Source organism: Meriones unguiculatus, chromosome 2 (assembly GCF_030254825.1).
Source record: "Meriones unguiculatus strain TT.TT164.6M chromosome 2, Bangor_MerUng_6.1, whole genome shotgun sequence".
NCBI classification, from domain to species: Eukaryota; Metazoa; Chordata; class Mammalia; order Rodentia; family Muridae; genus Meriones; species Meriones unguiculatus.
In genome coordinates this window covers 186,854,463-186,873,609 of record NC_083350.1, presented here as the reverse complement: position 1 = coordinate 186,873,609, position 19,147 = coordinate 186,854,463, and the positions used below count along the sequence as shown (strand labels likewise).

The window sequence follows — 19,147 nt, the reverse complement described above, 5'->3', positions numbered from 1 at the left end:
AAGTGCTAGGATTTCTCACACTTTAGCAACTACATTTTCTTCCCAGTTTCTTGACACCAGCAGATGTGAACGAAGACATTCCTACTCACAGACTAAACCAGGGTACTAGGTCTATTTCAACAGACACAAGACATGGAACAGACAAGCCACACATTTCCAGAGCTTCTCTGTCGGTGGGAAGGAGTCTTAACACATGACCAGAGTTGAGTGGGGAAAAGGGCCACCAAGAAGCAGGATCTGTCATTACATTGAGGAAAGCAGCTGAGACAATGGGGACAAGGCAACCACAAACATAATCTGTAAATACTTTCAACCATGTGAGATGCATATTCCATGCCAACAAGAAGAAACAGGAATGGAGGTGGAGGCCAGAGGACAACGATGTAACGAAACAGTCACGTCAAGGTGAACAGGAGAGATGAGCTGTGGAGTCTAAATTTAAATGGGTTTGACTGGGTTGAGAAAAATCACATAGTCCTCAGGAACTGGGTGGTGCAAACATTAAAACAAGCAACTTTCTGGATGCACGGTTACACTTAGCAGGAGATGTGATTAGTCGTACCAGCAACAAGATGTTATGCTGAAAGACAAAGGCTCTAAGAGAAAGGCTGGAGGGCATCGGGAGAATCAGCCAACAGCTGGGTATCATACTATCATATAGTTACTTACAGTAGGGTCAACAGGTCTCTGGGAATTACTCCAGCAGTCCTGCAAAGCACCAATGTGGTGCTTTTAGGCAGAATCATAACATATCCAGCATATCAGTCTAGTATGTAATTATACTGATCCAGTATTAGTGACATATATGCAGATATCAAAGAGCAAAAGTTAATTTGGTGAACAGAGAAGGACCAATTGTAGAAGGAGACTTATGTGCAAGAAGAGATTAAAAAGTAGACTTAAAAAAATAATCTAGATTCAAAATACAAACCTAGGGCCAGTGAGATAGCCCAGCAGGTGACAGCACTGGCCCCTCAAAGCCTGAAGACCTGAGCTTCATCCCAAATACCACAATGGAAAGAAAGCACCAACCCTGAAAGTTATCCTCTGCCCCTATACACCCTAGCGAATATATTCTGTGGCACACGGATGCCTGAAGTCACATGCTACATTACAGCACAGCACATCACATCACTTACACACACACACACACACACACACACTCATAAACACACACACACATGCACGTACACACACATACACACACACAATAATAAATACTTGTTTTTAAATCAAAGCCAGCTGGGTCTAGGGGCACACAATTGGAACACTGCAAAAGGAAGACCATGGCAAGGTAGGGGCCAGTCTGGTTTACATATTAAATTCCAGTACCCTAAGGCTGCATAACAAGACCCTGCTTTGGAAAACAAAACAAATTAAAAAAAAAAAAATAACCCTAAAGGAATGCAGTGACCAGAGCCTGGGATGGATAGACATTTAAGAGGTAAAGAAGTTTTAGATGATTCCAGGTTAAACTAGAACCCATAATCTTGAGGAACACAGTTCTTGGAGTAGAAGCTAGTGTGTATATATATTGGATCAGTTGAGGAAATGGGACATCAGCTTACTTGCATTACAAGAGTTAGCACGAAGGCAACAGACTCCTAAAGAACACCAGTGTCTTCAGTGAAAATGGGGTACTCACAAGGTCTATGACAAACAGGGCAGATGAAAGGAAGAGACTAACAGAGTTTGATAATGTGCTTCTTGTGTTCAAGAGGGTGGGTGGGCATTTCAAGTATCTAGCCCTGGCACATGGGACCTAGGAGAACAGGCAAATGGCTGTGTCACGATGGAGCTCTGCCTCCAAACATCAGGAAAGGAGAGACTGCGCCCAGCCCTCACCCTTGGCCCTGTCACTTCTCTCATTGCCCGCATCTTCTTGTGCACAGCTGTAATCTTCATCTCTCTCTGTAGGACTCCTGGGTGTGTGTCTCCAGCCTTGTTCTGACTGTTGTACTCTAGTATGAATCTCTAACCAGCCTCGTGACGTCCTTTCCTGGACTCCTGGCCAAGGACAGCATTCAGGGAATGAGAGGTCTTCTTCCAGAACACTTGTTGTTCATGCCTCCTGAACAACACTCACTGAAAGCAAGACATCCCCTCTTCCTTGACTCTTTCCACAATGTCTTCTCTCCCATTTTATTCAGTCCCACCCAGATCTCCCCCAGGAGGCCTCCCAGGACTTCCTCTCTATGGCACTATGCTAACTATGCTAACATAGCAGGGTTTTCTCTACTTATCTCGCCTGATTGCTTCTCCTTCACTCATCAACAAAAACCTTCCCCAAACCTTACTTTCTGTATGTCAGTCTGAACTCAGAGATCCGCCATGTCTTCCAATTGCTTCCAGCAAGACATAAGACAAACTCTGGGCAAAACCTCCTCCTGGGCTGTGTCCTCCCATTTCTTTAACACTGCTTCCAGGATACAGACTTTCAGGTAAGATGGTGGGTTAGATGCTGCCTCCATGGAAAAGCGGAGAAACACTGGAGGAATAAGAAAGAATAAACCATTCCATAAAGAGAAAGAGAATGCCTGGATTACTTTTAAATTCCAGTGATAAGAAGACACTGTGACCAAGGAAACTTGCAGAAGAGTTTATGGAAGCTTATAGTTTCAGGAGTAACTCCATGACCATCACGGTGGGAAGCATGGCAGCCAGCAAGGTACTGGAGCAGGAGCCAAGAACTTATCTTAAAGAAGAAGGCAGAGAGAGCTAAGAACGTCTTGGGCGTTTTATTTTGTTCTGTTTTTATTTGTTTGTTCACTTTGCATCCTGATTGTAGCCCCTTCTCTCTCCTCCTGACCCCACCCTCTCTTCCTCTTTCCCCTACTCCTCAGAAAAACGGAGTCCCCACCCCCACCAACCCATCCCAGCACATCAAGTCGCATCAAACTAAGCACGTCCTCTTCCGCTGAGGCCACGAAAGGCAGCCCCACCAAGTAGAAGTGATCAAAAACAGGCAACAGACTCCATGTCAGAGACAGCCCCTGCTCCTCTTACTAGGGAACCCACATGAAGACTAAGCTGCCCATCAGCTTCATATGTGTAGAGGGCCTAGGTCCAGTCCATGAATGGTCCTTGCTTGATGCTTCAGTGTCCATAAACACCACCCCCCCCCCCCGCAGTCCAAGTTTAGGTGATTCTATTGGTCTTCTTGTGAAGTTCTTGTCCCATTCAGGTCCCTTTATCCTCTCCCTCCCCTCTTCCCTAAGGCCCCTCATGCTTCACCTAATGTCTGACTGTGGGTCTCAGCATCTGTTTCGAGCTGCTGGGTGGAGCCTCTCAGAGGACCATTATGCTAGGCTCCTGTCTGTAAGTGTAGCAGAGTGTCCTTAACAGTGTCAGAGGTTGGCTCTCTCCCATGGAGTGAGTCTCAGGTTGTGTCAAGCATTGATTGGTCATTCCCTCAATCTTTGCTCTCTCTGTATCCCTGCACATCTTATAGGCATGAGTTTTGGGTTGAAGATTTTATGGGTGAATTGGTGTCCCCTTCCCTCTACTGGAAATCCCTCCTGACTAGGTGGCCTATTCAGTCTCCATCCCATGAAACTAGAAGTCTTAGAAACCTCAAAGCCCATTCCCAGTGACATACTCCCTCCAACAACTCTCCCAATCCTTCCCAAACAGTCCCACCAACTGGAGACCAAGCGTTGGCCTATTGCAGCCACTCTCCTTCAAACTACCACAAGGAGGAAGGGGCACTGAGAGGAAGGATGATTCAGTGCAGAGCCACCTCAGTGCCGACTGCATGGCACCTTGCTGGGGAAAGGGGAGGCAGAAGCTTATCTGGAGGGCAAAGCAGGGCGCCTGTGAAAGACACCACTCTCCTACCCACACAGCAGCTGCAGGGTTAGAGAGACAGCCATTCCTCTGGTGGATGAGTCAGCAGCAAAAGCAGTTCCACTTTGCCAGTCTGTATGAGCCCAAGGGATATGGCTGGGTACCATCTTGAGAGGCAGCCTGCTGTTTAAATCTGTCCTTTGAGCCCAACAACAGAGGACAATCACAAGTTAGGGAGCTTGAAGTCACCTTGCCAAAGCCGGAGGGACAGGAGCAGCTACAGGAGGCAATCATGGAAAGACCGAAGACTGGACCCTGGCAAGCCAAAACGTTCAGGACAGACTGCTCAGCCCAGGCTTGTGTACGTAGGTAAGGTAACCTATGCCCTGTGACCAGGAGCTGACCTCATCCTTTCAGAACAGCCATGGAGTCTGACAGCACTGAGCTTGAGACCGCCAGCGGATCAAGTGCTGGGTCCCCAAAGTTCACTTCTGCAGAGACTGCAGAGAGCGCTCAGAACCCACACTTCTGTGGGTTTGAGAGTAAGGTGACGGGTCCTCCACCTGCAGACATTGGTGCTGTGTTTGCCTTCCTGACTCCCACTGTAGTGAAGAGACGTGCCCCGGCCCCAACTAGAGTATTAGCTACCCCAGAACAAACTGGGCAAACTGGAGCGACTCAGGATAGCGGAAAGGAACCAAGCAGCCACAGACTGCACCATTAAGTGTGGCCAGCAGAGGGCACTGGTGTGCAAAGAAGAGAAGCTACTGAATTGACGGGAGCGGCTCGCTAACATTTGTTCCATGCAAGCTCAGAGCCAGTATGACTCACAGGAAGCAGCTGACCCCCACTCTGTTTCGGTTTAGGGAACCAAGAAGGAAGTCCCACCATTGCACCATGGTTTTCCCCTGGTAGTCCCCTTTTCTGTTTTTGCAGTAGTTTTAGTAGGACTGTTTCTCTCCTCCTCTTCCCCGTCCTCCATCTTCTTTTGCAGACAGGGCCTCACTATGTATATTAGTCTGGCCTTGAACTCACAGAGCTCCACCTGACCCTGTCTACTGAGTGTTGGGATTAAAGGTGTGTGCAACCACTCCTGGCCACCTCTTCCTCCTCCTCCTCTTCCTTCTTCTCTGGAAAGGAAATTTTCATGGTTTTCTTTTTTGCTTCACTTCTTGCAGTCATATTTTACTTAGGCATTTTTCATTATTTTGTCTCTTATTTTTCCTCTTAGATGGGATAAACTCTGAACAAAGTAGCAGGATCCAAAATCAACATAAAAACTCAGTAGCTTTCCTATAACTCAATAACAAACTTACCAAGTAAGAAATCAAGATAAAATTTTCCATTCATAATAAAAGACCTTTACTTTAAAATACCCAAGTCAGAAGTGTGATCTACAGATTCAATACAATCACCATGATAATCCTAACAATCCTTCATAGAACTTGGGAAAAAATGCAAACACTCTATATAGAAGCTGAGAAGATTCTGAAGAGGCAATTTAATCTAACAGGAATATCCAGGATAGACATATCACAGTACTTCTTCTCAAAATATACTACAGAGCAAGAGTGACAAAAACTGTACAGTACTGGCACCAGGTCAGACGGGTTGACCAGCATAAACCCACATGCCCAATTTGCAGGAAAGCAAAAGACATTAAGATCATCACGTTAAGTGAATAAACCAGACAGAGAAAGACAAACACATGTTCTCTCATTTGTGAACTCCAGTTAAATATAAAAAATGTATTTGTTTTTACACATACAGTGGAAGGGCATCTCTGGGTGCAGACTAAAGCGGAAGGAGCACTAATAACTGAAGGGGTGAGGTAAACTGTCAACTCTCATTTTTCTCATGTGAAAAATCTAGCAAATATATGCACATATACATAGCTACAGGGAACATACACATACATGGAGAAGTATAGAGGAGGTCACGACTGGGAGGGTAATAGGGACCAAATATGAGCAAAATTCAATTATATATATATATGTGTGTGTGTGTGTGTGTACATAAATATAAAAATTCCAGGAAGAAACCCATTTTTAGGTAGGCTGACTAAAAATCATCAAATTTCTTTACAAGACTTCTTCCTGTGGCTTCCGTGCTAAGACCGGGCTCCTTTCCAGCCACTAAGTGGACACCCTCATGTCTGTGCCGATGCCCACTGCTCTTTCGTTTTCAAACACGTGCTCCTTCTTTATCATTCTCTCATGTATTACACCCTGAGTGCAGGGTCCCCTGCCTCTCTCCACCCCGACCTCCTCCATCCCCCTCACCTTCTCCTCCTTTTCCCTTAAGAAAACTAAAGAACACATTCCTTTTACATCAAGGTTTCAACTCAGTAAGATTCAAATAACGTGGCATATATGTATGTATTTCTATATATGATCTAGCTAATTTCCCCAATGTGCTATGAAAATATAAATTACTGCTCCCGCTGCTCATTTTTAATTTATAAGGTGAGAGCCCCATTAGGAGAAGTCTGGTGTTTGGTTGTTAATGAACTTAATTTATTGTCAGATTTCAGTTCTCAGAGGAAGAAAATCTTACTGATCACAGTTTTCCGTGGCCTCCCTGAGTGACTCTCCTTGGAGATGGCTGGCCCTAGCAAGGCACCATACATTTTCACACACACGCACACAAAGGCCTCCAGCGACAGTGGGAAAACCTACCACGGGCTGCCAGCACACGCGCATATCACGCTAGGAGACCTCTGAATGTGTGGACCCCCGGAAGTTCCCTAACTCTAGCATGTCACTCCCTACCAAAAAATGCCAATTCTCTTCTAGCTTTACATCAAAGTCGCAACAGCCTGTGGATGAGGGAAAGTGGCTAAAAGTGAGCCCAGAGTGTCAACAGCCACGACAGAGGTGGTAGCTGAGGGTTATGACTCCGGGTGAAGTTCATCTCCAGACAAGGACCAAACAGTCCTGCTGGGAGGCAGGACAGAGACTGGGGCTCCCTGTGCTCTGCCCTAACTCCCCCAGAGTGGCTTGGTGCTAGCAGTCCACTGTTGGTGGAGACTCTGAAGTAAGGGACCTGAGGACCTGTGACTGACCCCACCAAGGCCTCCTTCAGCACCTATAACGTGACTCTGTCCCTCTCTGAGAGCAGCATAACACATCTAGAAAGCTACTGCTCTTCTGAAGAGACCTGCTGAGAGCTTTCTTCAGCTTTCCCAGCACAGGAGGAAAGGTCATAGGGAGATATGACAGACTTCTGAAGGCAGAAACATGTCAGCATTGTCACAGCACAGAGAGCCACTAAAACTCAAAACACAACTTATATTCGCTCCTTTTCTATCCTTCTATGCAAAGAACATTATTTTTTTATTAGTACTGTTTTTTATTGATGTTTCACATTTGAAAAGTAGATATTTTAATCTCACCAAGTTTAATTCTTTCCAAAATTATCATTTACTACTATTTGTAAATATATAAGGTACAGGACCAGGGATATGGCTCATTAGGTCTCACTTGCTATTCAATCCTGATGATCTGAGTTCAGTCCTGGGAGCCATATAAATGATCAGTGCAATGGCTCACTGAAATCTGTGATTTCAGCACTCTGTTGTGATATGTGAGGTGGAGACAGGAGAATCAGATGAAATCTTGTGGGCCGGTATTCAGGGCAGTAGGAGAGACAAGAGAGACCTTGCTTCAAAACAGGGTGGAAGAATGAAAAGCTGCCCTCTGACCACCACACACATGCTGCACATGCTTTCACCAGTACTTCCTCATACAGCTGCATGTGAATATGCACACACACCTACACACACTCACACACATGCACATATACACACATACACATACACTACACACATACACACACATACACACATACACATGCACACACATACACATATACACACATACACTCATACACATATACACACATACACATATACACATACACACACATACACACATACACATGCACACACATACACATACACACACATACACACATACACATGCACACACATACACATATACACACATACACACATACACATATACACACATACACACATACACATATACACACATACACACATACACATATACACACATACACATATACACACATATACATGCATACATACACATATACACATATACACATACACACACATACACACATACACATGCACACACATATACACATGCACAAACATACATGCACACATATACATATACACACACTACATACATATGTATATATCAAGCATTATGCACTTCCTATGGGTCAAGAATTCTTCTTCACATGGGTGTATTGCTTCATCATCCACAAAACAAGCAGACTGATGCCATTGCTATCTAATGTTTTGTAGATAAAAAAAAACGAAAGCCCAGAGCTACATGGCTAGTTAAGAGGTAGACCAGATATCCAAACCTGGGCTCCTGAACCCCAAGGTCCATATTTTCTATCACTGTGTGCTGTCTTATCACAGTCTTTGCAGATATGAACAGTGTCACGCCTCTTGCTCACCTTTAATCCTGGAACACAGACTGCAAAGCCCTGTAGCCAGAGACACAGCCCACAGATTCCGCATTACACGTCTCCTTTCCATGGGTACTCAAGTGTATGTGATCACGTTCCATGAGCAGGAAAACTCATGGTTAGCAGTTGGGTAGGAGAGGGAAGAAGGTCATCAAGTTCACCCAGAGTGTCTAAAACAGGTCCTCAAGCAAAACCAGGGGCACCTACCACACACACCAGACACTAGGACACTAAGCTGTGCCGGCTGGAAAACGGAAAGACAGAGAAGACGGTAGTTAGCATGTGACCTAGACATACTGTGAACATAAGCACACATGGTTGTCATGGAAACATCTTCATCTTGTGTATGTGAGCAGGTAGTCTGGATTCCCTTAACCCAAAAAATACAAACCTACACAGGAAACACAAACATCAAAGGTAGTATACACTAAGTAAGTGTGTGTGTGTGTGTGTGTGTGTGTGTGTGTTCAACAGTGAGAGTGTCAGCATCACAGGGAGCAAGACAAGACAGACAGAGCAAGCAGTGCAAAGCACACCATAAATTCCAAAGAGCCAATGACTATAATTGTGTGAATTATGAGCACACAAGGTAAGGAGGGAGAGCCCCGACCAGCCATCACCTCCTCAGCACAGTCTACCTTGTGAGAGAAAGAAGGTGGAAAAATGCAGGAGACCCAAATACCAGTGCACTGCATTCCATCAAGATACCTAGAATCCATTGCTTCTACTCACAAAGGAGAACTACTGCAACACACACACACACACACACACCACTGAACAGAAAAGCATTAAGGAAAGAACAAAAATGAAGAACAAGAGCCACTAAGTAAATATGCCTGCAAGCTTACCAGTAGGCAAGAAGTGATTGGAGTCAGAGCCAGGGTGATGGCAACAGGTAAAAAGGGAGGGACAAAAGCCACAGGTAAGAAACCCTGAAAGTCCTGCCAGGGATTGTGGTCACACCTGGGGGTAATCAAAGTGGTACTGGAAGTATAGAAAATACCTTCCTCAATAAAGTGTCGTTTCCAAAGTTGGCATGACATCTTGGTACAAGGCCCCAAACTGTCCCTCGGGCCTCCTTCGTTCACTTCCTCACCAATGCCAGCCATGATCACTGCTCAGCCCTTGACAAGTGCAAAGGTGGTGAGCAACCTTCCCTTTGATCACACCAACTCCTAGTGTGGTATTCGGCACGAGAGTACAACACAAACAAAGCCAACATACACAGTGGCTCTACTACAGACGAAGATCAGTCAAAAGAAAACAATTCCCAAAGATAGCATGAATGAGAAGCAAGATAACACAGCTTTGTCCTTTCTGGCCACGGAGCAGAGCTCCTGTCTTCCCGTTCCTCCATGTACCCACAGACGGCAGAACTCTAAGGGTCCCTATCCAGGGGCCCCTCCTATACAAGCTTCTCCAAGGAGACTGTGAGATATAAACGGTCCTAATCTGCAATATAAAAATGAGCTTTTCCAAGAAGGAGGACCCTGGGTAAAACACTCAGTCCTCATTCAGGAAGGTAAACAGAATGGACATCTGAAGAGAGAGAAAACAGGGAACAGGACAGGAGCCTGCCACAGAGGGCCTCTGAAAGGCTCGACCCAGCAGGGTATCAAAGCAGATGCTGAGACTCATGAGCAAACTTTGGGCAGAGTATAGGGAATCTTATGAAAGAAGGGGGAGATAGAAAGACCTGGAGAGGACAGAAGCTCCACAAAGAGCAACAGAACCAAAAAGTCTGGACACAGGAGTCTTTTCTGAGACTGATACTCCAACCAAGGACAATTCATGGAGATAACTTAGAACCCTGCACAGATGTAGCCCATGGCAGTTTCCAAGTGGGTTTCCTAGTAATGGGAACAGGGACTGTCTCTGACATGAACTCAGTGGCTGGCTCTTTGATCACCTCCCCCTGAAGGGGGAGTTGGCAGCCTTGCCAGGCCACAGAGGAAGACAATGCAGCCAGTCCTGAGGACACCTGATAGGCTAGGTCAGGTGGAAAGAAACGAGGACCTCCCGTATCAGTCAACTATGGGAGGGGCATGAGAGGAGAAGAGGAAGAGAGGGTGGGGTTGGGAGGGGACAAGGGAGGGGGCTATGGCTGGGACACAAAGTGAATAAACTGTAATAAATCAAAATAGAGCTGCTCATTGTGCTCACTGCTGTGTCCCCAGCACGGAGAACTGGTCCACCGCGTAACAGGCACTTGGTAAATATTTATTCCTCTGCTGACCTTTACCCAACAGATGTTTATTAAACAAACGAGTTAGCAGATCAAGTCTCCTGATTCTTAGGGGGCTAGAAAAAAGTAGCCTTGTGCCCATGCTTGTGCTACTAGGGCATGAGAGCTGTGGTTAATAACTGTTTTCAGACCTGGTTGTAAACAGAGGCTGTGAGCTGAGCTCACATCACAGCAGAGGGGAGTCAGTTTTAGAGACCGAAGTTAGACACCTGAGCTGGGTAAGGACAGCAGCTGGATGTCAGGGTGTAAATCCCTCTCTGTCAAACCACAGGTTTTCAAATTGTGTATCACAGTTCCATGCCATCACATAATTGAGTTGGGGGTGGGGGGGTCACAAAACATATGGCTAAGGTAAAAAGTTTCTAAGTGCACAGCACTGAAATCCTAAGTGAAAATACAACATGCAATAAATCCAGGGAGTTTGAGGGAGCAATGACCCATCCTGCAGGGTGCAGCTTCACTGCAACTTTGGTTCAAACCACCCAGCACATGGCTTTCCCCCCACACCTGCCAAGACACCAGGCCACAGCCACAACCTTCACCCCTGCTGGCACCCCTGCCTGGAACACTTTAGCTGGGATTCCAGGCTAGTGGAGCTTTTGCTGCTCATACAAAGTTGTCTAGTCTTATAGAAGCATAATGTTTTAATTACAGAAAACAAAGACTTTCAATAGGCTCCTCCCATCATTCCTTAGCATGAACAAATCACATTGTTTTGTCAGAATGTTTGAGGTTTTAAAACTGTTGTCTGAGTTGCTTACGTGACTTTAATTTTGACAAAATCACTCAATGGATTTTGGCTTGAGATTGAGACAGAATTTCCAAGGATTTCTGAACTAGCCCCAAACATGCTTCTGCCATCTTGTGCTACATTATTTACGCTACACAGAATTCTCAGCAATGATGACAACAAAAGCAAACTATGGACCAACTGAAAAAATACTGAAGCTATTCAACATAGTGCCATATTAAACATGCTAATTCTTTATGTGAAACTAGCCAAGCACATTCATGTCCGTATTATCCAAATTTCATTTTTCTTTAATAAATGAAAAATTTATATATACTAATCAATTGTTTTGGAATTTTTTATCAGAAAATGTTTAATTTGTATACTTATGTTATATGTCTATATGCCAGAGATCACATAAAGTTTTCTCAGAACAAAGGAGCAACCAGTGGAAAAGTTTGAGGACCCTCCTGTAGACCACTACAGACCCAAGACACTGACAGGAACTCTGGATACAATAGTAAGAAGGGGTTTTACATAAGGAGCAGGTAGGGAGAAAGGAATGAAGACACTGAGACAAGTGCCCACAGAGCTATCATAGTCAGCTTTCCTTTACTATAACAAAATACTTGAGACAAGCAACTTAAAAAGAAAAAGGGTTGTTTTGATTCAGTTTTCATCCCACTATGTGAAAGGCTGAGGCAGAAGGATATTGAGTTCTGGACTATGTGGTGAGACTCTATACTTAAAAACTAAAAAGAAATGATGGAAAGGGTAAAGGAAAGAGAAAGGGAAAGAAAGAAGGGGAGGCTAAAGACACAGAGGGAAAATACTCTGGAATTTAGAGGACAGTCACAGCTAGAGGGCCAGAGAAGTTCACCCAGCCGCTGAGGCAAAGCCACCAGAGTCAAGTAGAGAGGATTTCTACAGCTCTCAGGCGACTAGATCTCATACTGCACCCCCTCTCCCACTAACCCTTTCTCTCTCCTACCTGGTGTTGGGGTGTTGGAAAGATTTGAGGTGAAATAGGGAAAAAAAGATACAAGAAACGTAATTAAAAGAGATTTTAAAGTATTAATGCCTATATAGAATGGGTATTTTTAGCACTCAAACAAAGTAAAACATAAAAAAAAAAAATTATGGAAACATTTTCTGAATTGATCCTAAAAGGAAAAATGAGGTTTTGCCAATTACCTAAAATAGATGAAGTTGTGATTGTGGTACGTTTCACTAATTGCCTTATTATGCATTATTATGGAAAGACAACATTGGCAAAGAGCTTGTAGTGTTGTGGGTTTTTTTTTGGGGGGGGGGAATTAACAACAAATAGCCAAAAAAGCAAACAAATTCAGTACATAAAAAGAACTAGTTGGATTCTCCCTTGAATAATAAAAAGGACTCAAATTTCTGAAGCTCCTACATTTTATACTGATGTCAATGAATTTTAAAAGGTGTGTTACACTGGGGAAGGGGTTATACATTTGTTTCTACAGGAGAAAAAAAACTGTGAATTCCATCCAAACTGATAAAAATCAGATTTGACAGGGGGAGACCTCCTAAAGATCTTGGCCGCAGACAAAAGGGAAGATATCAAGAAGACCAAATAGGACAGGTAACCAAATTTGCTGATCCCTCCACGTGGAACAGCTCTAAGACTGACTGAAATATGAAAATGTCTCCAGCCAGGGCTTCAGGTATGCATATCCAATAAATCTTTGGGTACAGGTTGCTCAAGACCTACCATGCCATTCTTTTAAATGGCATAGATAGAAAATTATTTTACAGAGAATCATCTTTAATCAAACTGCCCAGTGCACAGCCCATACTTTATACAAAATGTATAATACTTTAGAAAGTTTATATATTTTGCAGAGCAAGAGGACCAGAAATCAAAAAAAAAGGACAAGTAGCCCAGGTGATCCTACTTCAAAGGGCCTTAATGACACTGTTTCCTCAAAAACCTGCATCTGTCCAGGACAATTTCAAAACTGGCTAGATCATCCAACATCACAGACTTTTCCAATCAGGACTTCAGACTGTGCAGGTAGTCAAATACCTCTTGTCTTTTCTATAGTTTTGGAAGCTGCATGCCTGCACTTCCTGCACATTTAGGTAACATTTGTTCCTTCTTAAGTCTCTGGTGGAGTTGAAGACTAATAGTTATAGTCATACAATTCAGCTTAGTTGCCTAAGAATTAAGATGTTTTTAGGTCTAGACATAGAGATGAGATATTCTAGCGATTGATTTAAGTTCAGAATTTTAGACCCACCAAGATAGGGATGATGTTTTCTTCAAGGTTGCCAAATAAAAATGAACAAAACACTATGAAGTAACTTTTATATATGGTTTTCCTGATTGTTTTGTGGTTCTTGCTGTATGCAGTTTACTTTATATATACAGATATATGTATACAGATGTATTACTTTATATATACACAGATGTATTATATAATACATATGTATATGTAGAGGAGGCCTTTTATTAGACTAAAAGGGGGAATTATGAAGGAATATTTTCTGAGGATGTAGCAGCTGTCAATAAAGAGCTGATTTGCCAATCAGCTGAACAGAAGGACAGAAAGTGGAAGCCAAACCACTAGTTGGGAGAAAGGAACTCTGGGAAGGGATGAGAGAAAATATTTTTTTGTTTTGTTTTGTTGTGTTTTGTTTTCTTTAGGAGATGCAGAGGAAAACAGACATGTTTGTGGATGCTGGGAGTTTAGCTGGCCATGTGTCCGGATAAGGCATGGTAGGCGGGTTAATGTAGGTAGTTTTAGAGTCTGACCAGCTAAGGCCTAAGTTTTGAAATTTTAAAAGGTCTTGGTTTTTTTATTTTTATGGATTAAAGGCTGCCCTGGGACTTAGGGTTTTTTCCTTCACCAGGAGATACAGCCTAACAGCTGCATTTATTAAAGACAAAACCAAATTTACACACTAATACAGTGGGTGCTCCTGTTTAATTTTACACTGGGAAGTAGCTTTGGGCTGAAAGTTTGATACTGCGGGATGCAGGGTATCTTTCAGTTTTTAAGAATTGGTCCACATTTTGATCTTGTAGTCACTAATGTTAAGAACGTGGTTCACAAAAATATGCAGTACAAAATGATAGGTGTATGTTTAAGACCATGTCAGAAATTACTGTAAATTTTCTACTAACCCCAAGTCAAAATTCATTGAAGCGTTGTTATGGAAGTCAACAATTCAGACAGTGGTTTTTAAGATCAAACATTCCTACACAAAATAATCCAATGGAATACACAGGGCTTTTTTTTTTTGTCTGTATGTTGAGAGAGTGGGGAAATGTTCAAAGTTATTTATTTTCTATAGTTAAAGCATGTTTATGAGAACAGAAAGTGCACATAATAGAAGCCTTTAGTCCCATAGCTGGAAGCCTACATAGTGAGTTCAAAGCCAGCTGTGGCTGCAACAGACCCTGAATCTTTTTTAAACAAAAATTATCTGTGTGTACTTATAGATACATATATAAGATAAATGTATTTAATAGACATGTATTAAATATATAAATTTTTAGTAAAAAATAATAAAAATTTAAAATAAACACTGCAACTCACATGAGAGTTCAGTGTGAGCGCAGGCGTCCTGGCAGTGTTCACTGGTGCTGAGAACTGCGGGCAGTACCAAGTGCCCACACTGTGTGTTCAGGTCAAGACTGTAGCGAGGCCGCGTGAGGCACCTCTGGTGCGGGCTCCCAGGAACCATTCTGAGTCCGTGTAGGTTTCATTGGTAGTTAATTTTGGTCTTGGGGATTTAGAAACCTTTAATTCTTGCCACACTTTTTTTTTATAGCCCGATATTCTGTCATACTACCCCATACAGCCATGCCCCCCATTTCCAGAAGCCGGGGGCTAGAGAAGGGGTGAAGATTACAAAGCTAAAAAGACATAAGCAACCATGAAACCCATTTTTACATAAGCCCTTCGCTTATCGAACGGCTGTCAGGGCCATACTTTCTATAAGCTAAAGCCTGGGCGTTCTAGCGCAAAGCAGAGTCCCCAGCAGGGACCTGAACTGGCCCTAGGCTCAGTGTTAATTAAAGCCTGATCCAGCAGTCAGGCAGCTTTAGCCTCCTATCCCCCCAAGTTATCCTGGAGTGACTGAGGCAAGCTTGGAAACTTGCTTATCTCACATCAGGTGAGAAAACCACCTGAAGGGCAGAACACGGCACTCTGATAGTACAGAGAGATCCAGGAACTCCATCACACACACACACACACACACACACACACACACACACACACACAGTCAAACAGCCAAGCATAGGGCCTGGGAGAGCCAAGGTGGATGGGTGATGCTCCGCCCCTCAGTGCTGACGTCCTCACTGGGGGATCTCGGCCGGCAATGTGACAGCTGCAACGCCTTGAGGTCCTGATGACCTTTATAAACTCCCACAGAAGGTGGGAAAGGCGGGGGGGGGGGAGGGACTTTGGCGGTGGGCAGCCAAAAGACTTTCAATGTTTGAAAATGTGAAGGCTGGCCCTGAGGCCCGAGACACCGCCTAAGGTTCTCCAAAGTGTGTGCCATTGCCTAGGACCTGATACCTCCCCGTTAGATTTGGGGGCGGTGCCGTGTGAAGGAAACTGGACCCGGACTCTGAAGAAAACTCCAAGAAACAGTCTCCTGAGATGGTGGAAGGACCTTAGAAATAACAGAGCCAAGCCCCGACACAAAGCTTTGGAGGGGGGGGATGGCGGGATGGGGGAGGGGCGCCGACGACAACAGGTGCCTTTGCTTCTGGAGCCAGGACGCAGCAAGCCACTCGACATCTGCATCCCAGGCCTTGAGCTGGGCCCGGGGCCTGCGAAACTCACCTGCAGGAAGCAGTGCCCAACCGGGGCGTGCTCGGCAAGGGTGGCGTTATACACCTGCCTCCGGAAAACCGGCTCGTTGTCGTTCACGTCGTCCACAGCGATGCTCACCAGGCAGGTGGCGGCGAGCGGCGGCTCTCCGAGGTCCTGCGCCACCACTCTCAGCTCCACCGCCTCCTGGACCTCGCGGTCTAGAGCTCGGGTGGTGCTGATCAAACCGGTCTCGGGGTCGATGCCGAAGGAGGGCGCGCGCTCTGCCGTGGGTGGCGGAGAGTCGCGGGGATCCGGGAGCTGAACCAGCGTGTACCGCAGCCTGGCGTGATCCGTGCCAGCCTGGTCCGCATCCAAAGCGCTGACCCAAACCACCGAGGTGCCTGGGACCGCGGCCTCGGACACCGACGCCCAGTAATGCTCCTGGCTGAAGACAGGTGGCTGGTCGTTGAGGTCCGAGACCCAGAGCAGCAGGGCCTCCTCCGTGCTCAGTGGCGGGGCGCCCGCGTCCGTGGCCACTAGTCGTAGCTGGTACAGATCTTGGCTTTCCCGGTCCAAGGGGCCCGCGACGCAGAGGAAGAACACTCCCGGGGGCCCGCCCGGCCGCAGCGCGAAGGCTCCGTCCCCACCCTCCAGGGACAGCTCGACGCTGCCCGGCCCAGGGCGTGTGCCCGGCACCCCGGCCGCCGCCTCCTCCTCATCTGGGCCTCCATCCGCGTCGGACACCGAGACTCGAGCCACGTAGTCCCCCGGCTGGGCGCCCTCGGAGACCCGGGCCGCGCCTCCCTCAGTGAGAAAGAGCAGGTGGATGGCCGGCGGGTTGTCGTTCACGTCCAGCACGGCGATGGACACGCGCACGGTGGCCACCTCCGGCTCGGCGCCCCCGTCGCGGGCCTGGACCACCAGCTGGTGCCAGGCCTGCTGCTCGCGGTCCAGAGGCCTCTGCACCCGCACCACGCCGCTCAGCTCCTCCACCGAGAAGAAGCCCGGCTCGCCGGGCCCCGGCCGCTCCCGGAGGCTATAGCGCACCAGGCCGTTGGGCCCCAGGTCGCGGTCGGTGGCACGCACGCGACACACCTCGGCGCCCGGCCGCGCGTCCTCGCGCACCGCCGCGCGGTACTCGGCGCGCTCGAACACCGGCGGGTTGTCGTTCTCGTCCAGCACCCGCAGCTGCACGCGCAGCCGCCCGGTGCGCCGCGGGCTGCCGCCGTCCCACGCCTCGACGCTCAGCTCGTGCGCGGCCGCCGCCTCGCGGTCCAGGCGCCGCAGCAGCACCAGCTCCAGCGGCTCCGGCGCCGGCCCATAGCGCAGCCGGAAGAAGGGGCCCGCGGGGTCCTGCGGCGCGTCGGGCGCGGGCAGCAGGGTGTAGCCCTGGACGCCGAACGGCCCCGCGTCCGGGTCGTGGGCGCCGGGCAGGCGGAGGGCCGTCCCGGGCGGGCTGAGCTCCGACACGTCCAGCCGCAGGGAGGCGAGGGGAAAGCGGGGCGCGTGGTCGTTGACGTCGTGGACGCGGATCTCCACCTGCACCACCTCGCCCAGCAGCGTGGCGGCCGCGAAGCTGTAGCGCTCCCGCCGCTCGCGGTCCAGCCGCCGGGCCGTGCGGATGATGCCGGTGTCCGCGTGCACGTGGAAGTCGGCCAGCAGCGGGGAGTCCTCCGAGTCCTCCGACAGGAAGAAGCCGCCCCCCGCCTGCTGCCGAGCGGCCGGCAGGCCCGCGCGGATGTCGCCCACCAGCGTGCCGGCGGGCAGCCCCTCGTCCACCCCCAGGCTGAGGTTGAACACCTGCGCGGACGAGCCCGAGGCGGCCCACAGCCACGCGTGCACGAGCGCCCGCAGCAGGGCCAGCCGGGCGCCGCGGGGCCGCCCCCCCGGGGCCGCCGCCACCGCGCGCGCTGCGCCCGTCCTCCGCCCCGCGCCGCTCATCTCGCCCGCGGCTCTTCAGGGAAGCTCCGCGCGGCCGCCAGCCTGAGACGGGATCACGGAGCAAGCCCGGAGCTCCTCGCTCTCCGAGCCGGAGAGGAAAAGACTTTGTTTTGCAAACAAGTCAAAAGGCCCGGGAGTTCCCGCGGGGACACCCGCAGCTGGCGCGCAGGTCCTCGCCGCAGCTCCCGCCGCCCGGGCGCCCGGAGCCGCCTCTGCCGCCGCGGCCACCTCGGCGGCCGCTGGCTGGCCTTAAGGGCGTCCCAGCGCTCGCTCTCGCTCCTTCTGTTCCTTTCACATCTGTTCTGGCTCTGCTCGGCTGGTTGTTTCCCTCTGGTAAAGTCAGGTGCATTATTTCTTTTGCCAAAAAGGAGGAAATTATTTAAAGCGCGCACACAGGGAGGCAGGAGATCCGGCCGGGCGGGGGCGGAGGAAGGGCGGGGAGGCCGGGAGAGGGCGCGGGCGGGAGGAGCGGTGGGAGGGGCCGCTCGGGCAGCGACTGCTCGGGGCGCCGGCCCGGCCCCACCTCTCCGCCGACCGTGGGTGCGCGTCGCCCCTCAGGCCCGACCTCCTGCCACTCAGCCTTCCCCGGGCGTGACGCGGCTCGCACTGGGGCGAATTCCAACCTGCGAGCCTCGGTTCTGCACGGGGCCGGGAAAAAGAGCCAACCCGATGGACACGCAGCCCTGGCAGTGGTGCTGACGGGGGAAGAGGAGGGTGGTCTGGCCCGGCCCGGCTTTGCGTGCAGAGTCCACAGGGGTTGGGGGCGAGGCCAGCAGCCTGCCCCCACGCCCCCTCTCCGTCCTCTGGACAGCCTTTCCAGCGGGCCTGCCCGTGACTCCGAGGAAGGTTGGGGCTGTCAGGATCACTTTAGGGAGCCAAACTTGTGTTCTCTATTTGGCGAGAGAACCTCATCCCCAGCGGAAGGACAGATGGAGTCAAAGGCCGGTGCACAGCTGGGGCCAGTTTGACTGCAAAGCCTGGAAGGCGGAATTGGGCGGGGGTGGGGGGAGTGAAAGAAAAGAAGGAGCCTTCCAGGAACCCCGAAAAATCTGTGGCACACATGGTGCAAAGCACGCTTTATTATGCCGCGCTGCTATTCCGCGCCGTCACTCCCCGCGGCCAGCGAGGAGGACGACA

At 48.5% G+C, this 19,147-nt stretch overlaps 1 protein-coding gene across 1 annotated transcript in view; it reads right to left on the bottom strand.

The window, feature by feature from the left end:
• Dchs2 (dachsous cadherin-related 2) overlaps positions 1-18,162 on the bottom strand; it is a 211,934-nt gene extending 193,772 nt beyond the window's left edge. The window contains exon 1 of the mRNA XM_060378495.1: positions 16,100-18,162. Coding sequence (XP_060234478.1) covers positions 16,100-18,010 — 1,911 coding nt within the window. The 5' untranslated portion in view covers positions 18,011-18,162. The remainder of the gene's footprint in view (positions 1-16,099) is intronic.
• Between the last annotated feature and the right edge of the window lie 985 nt (positions 18,163-19,147).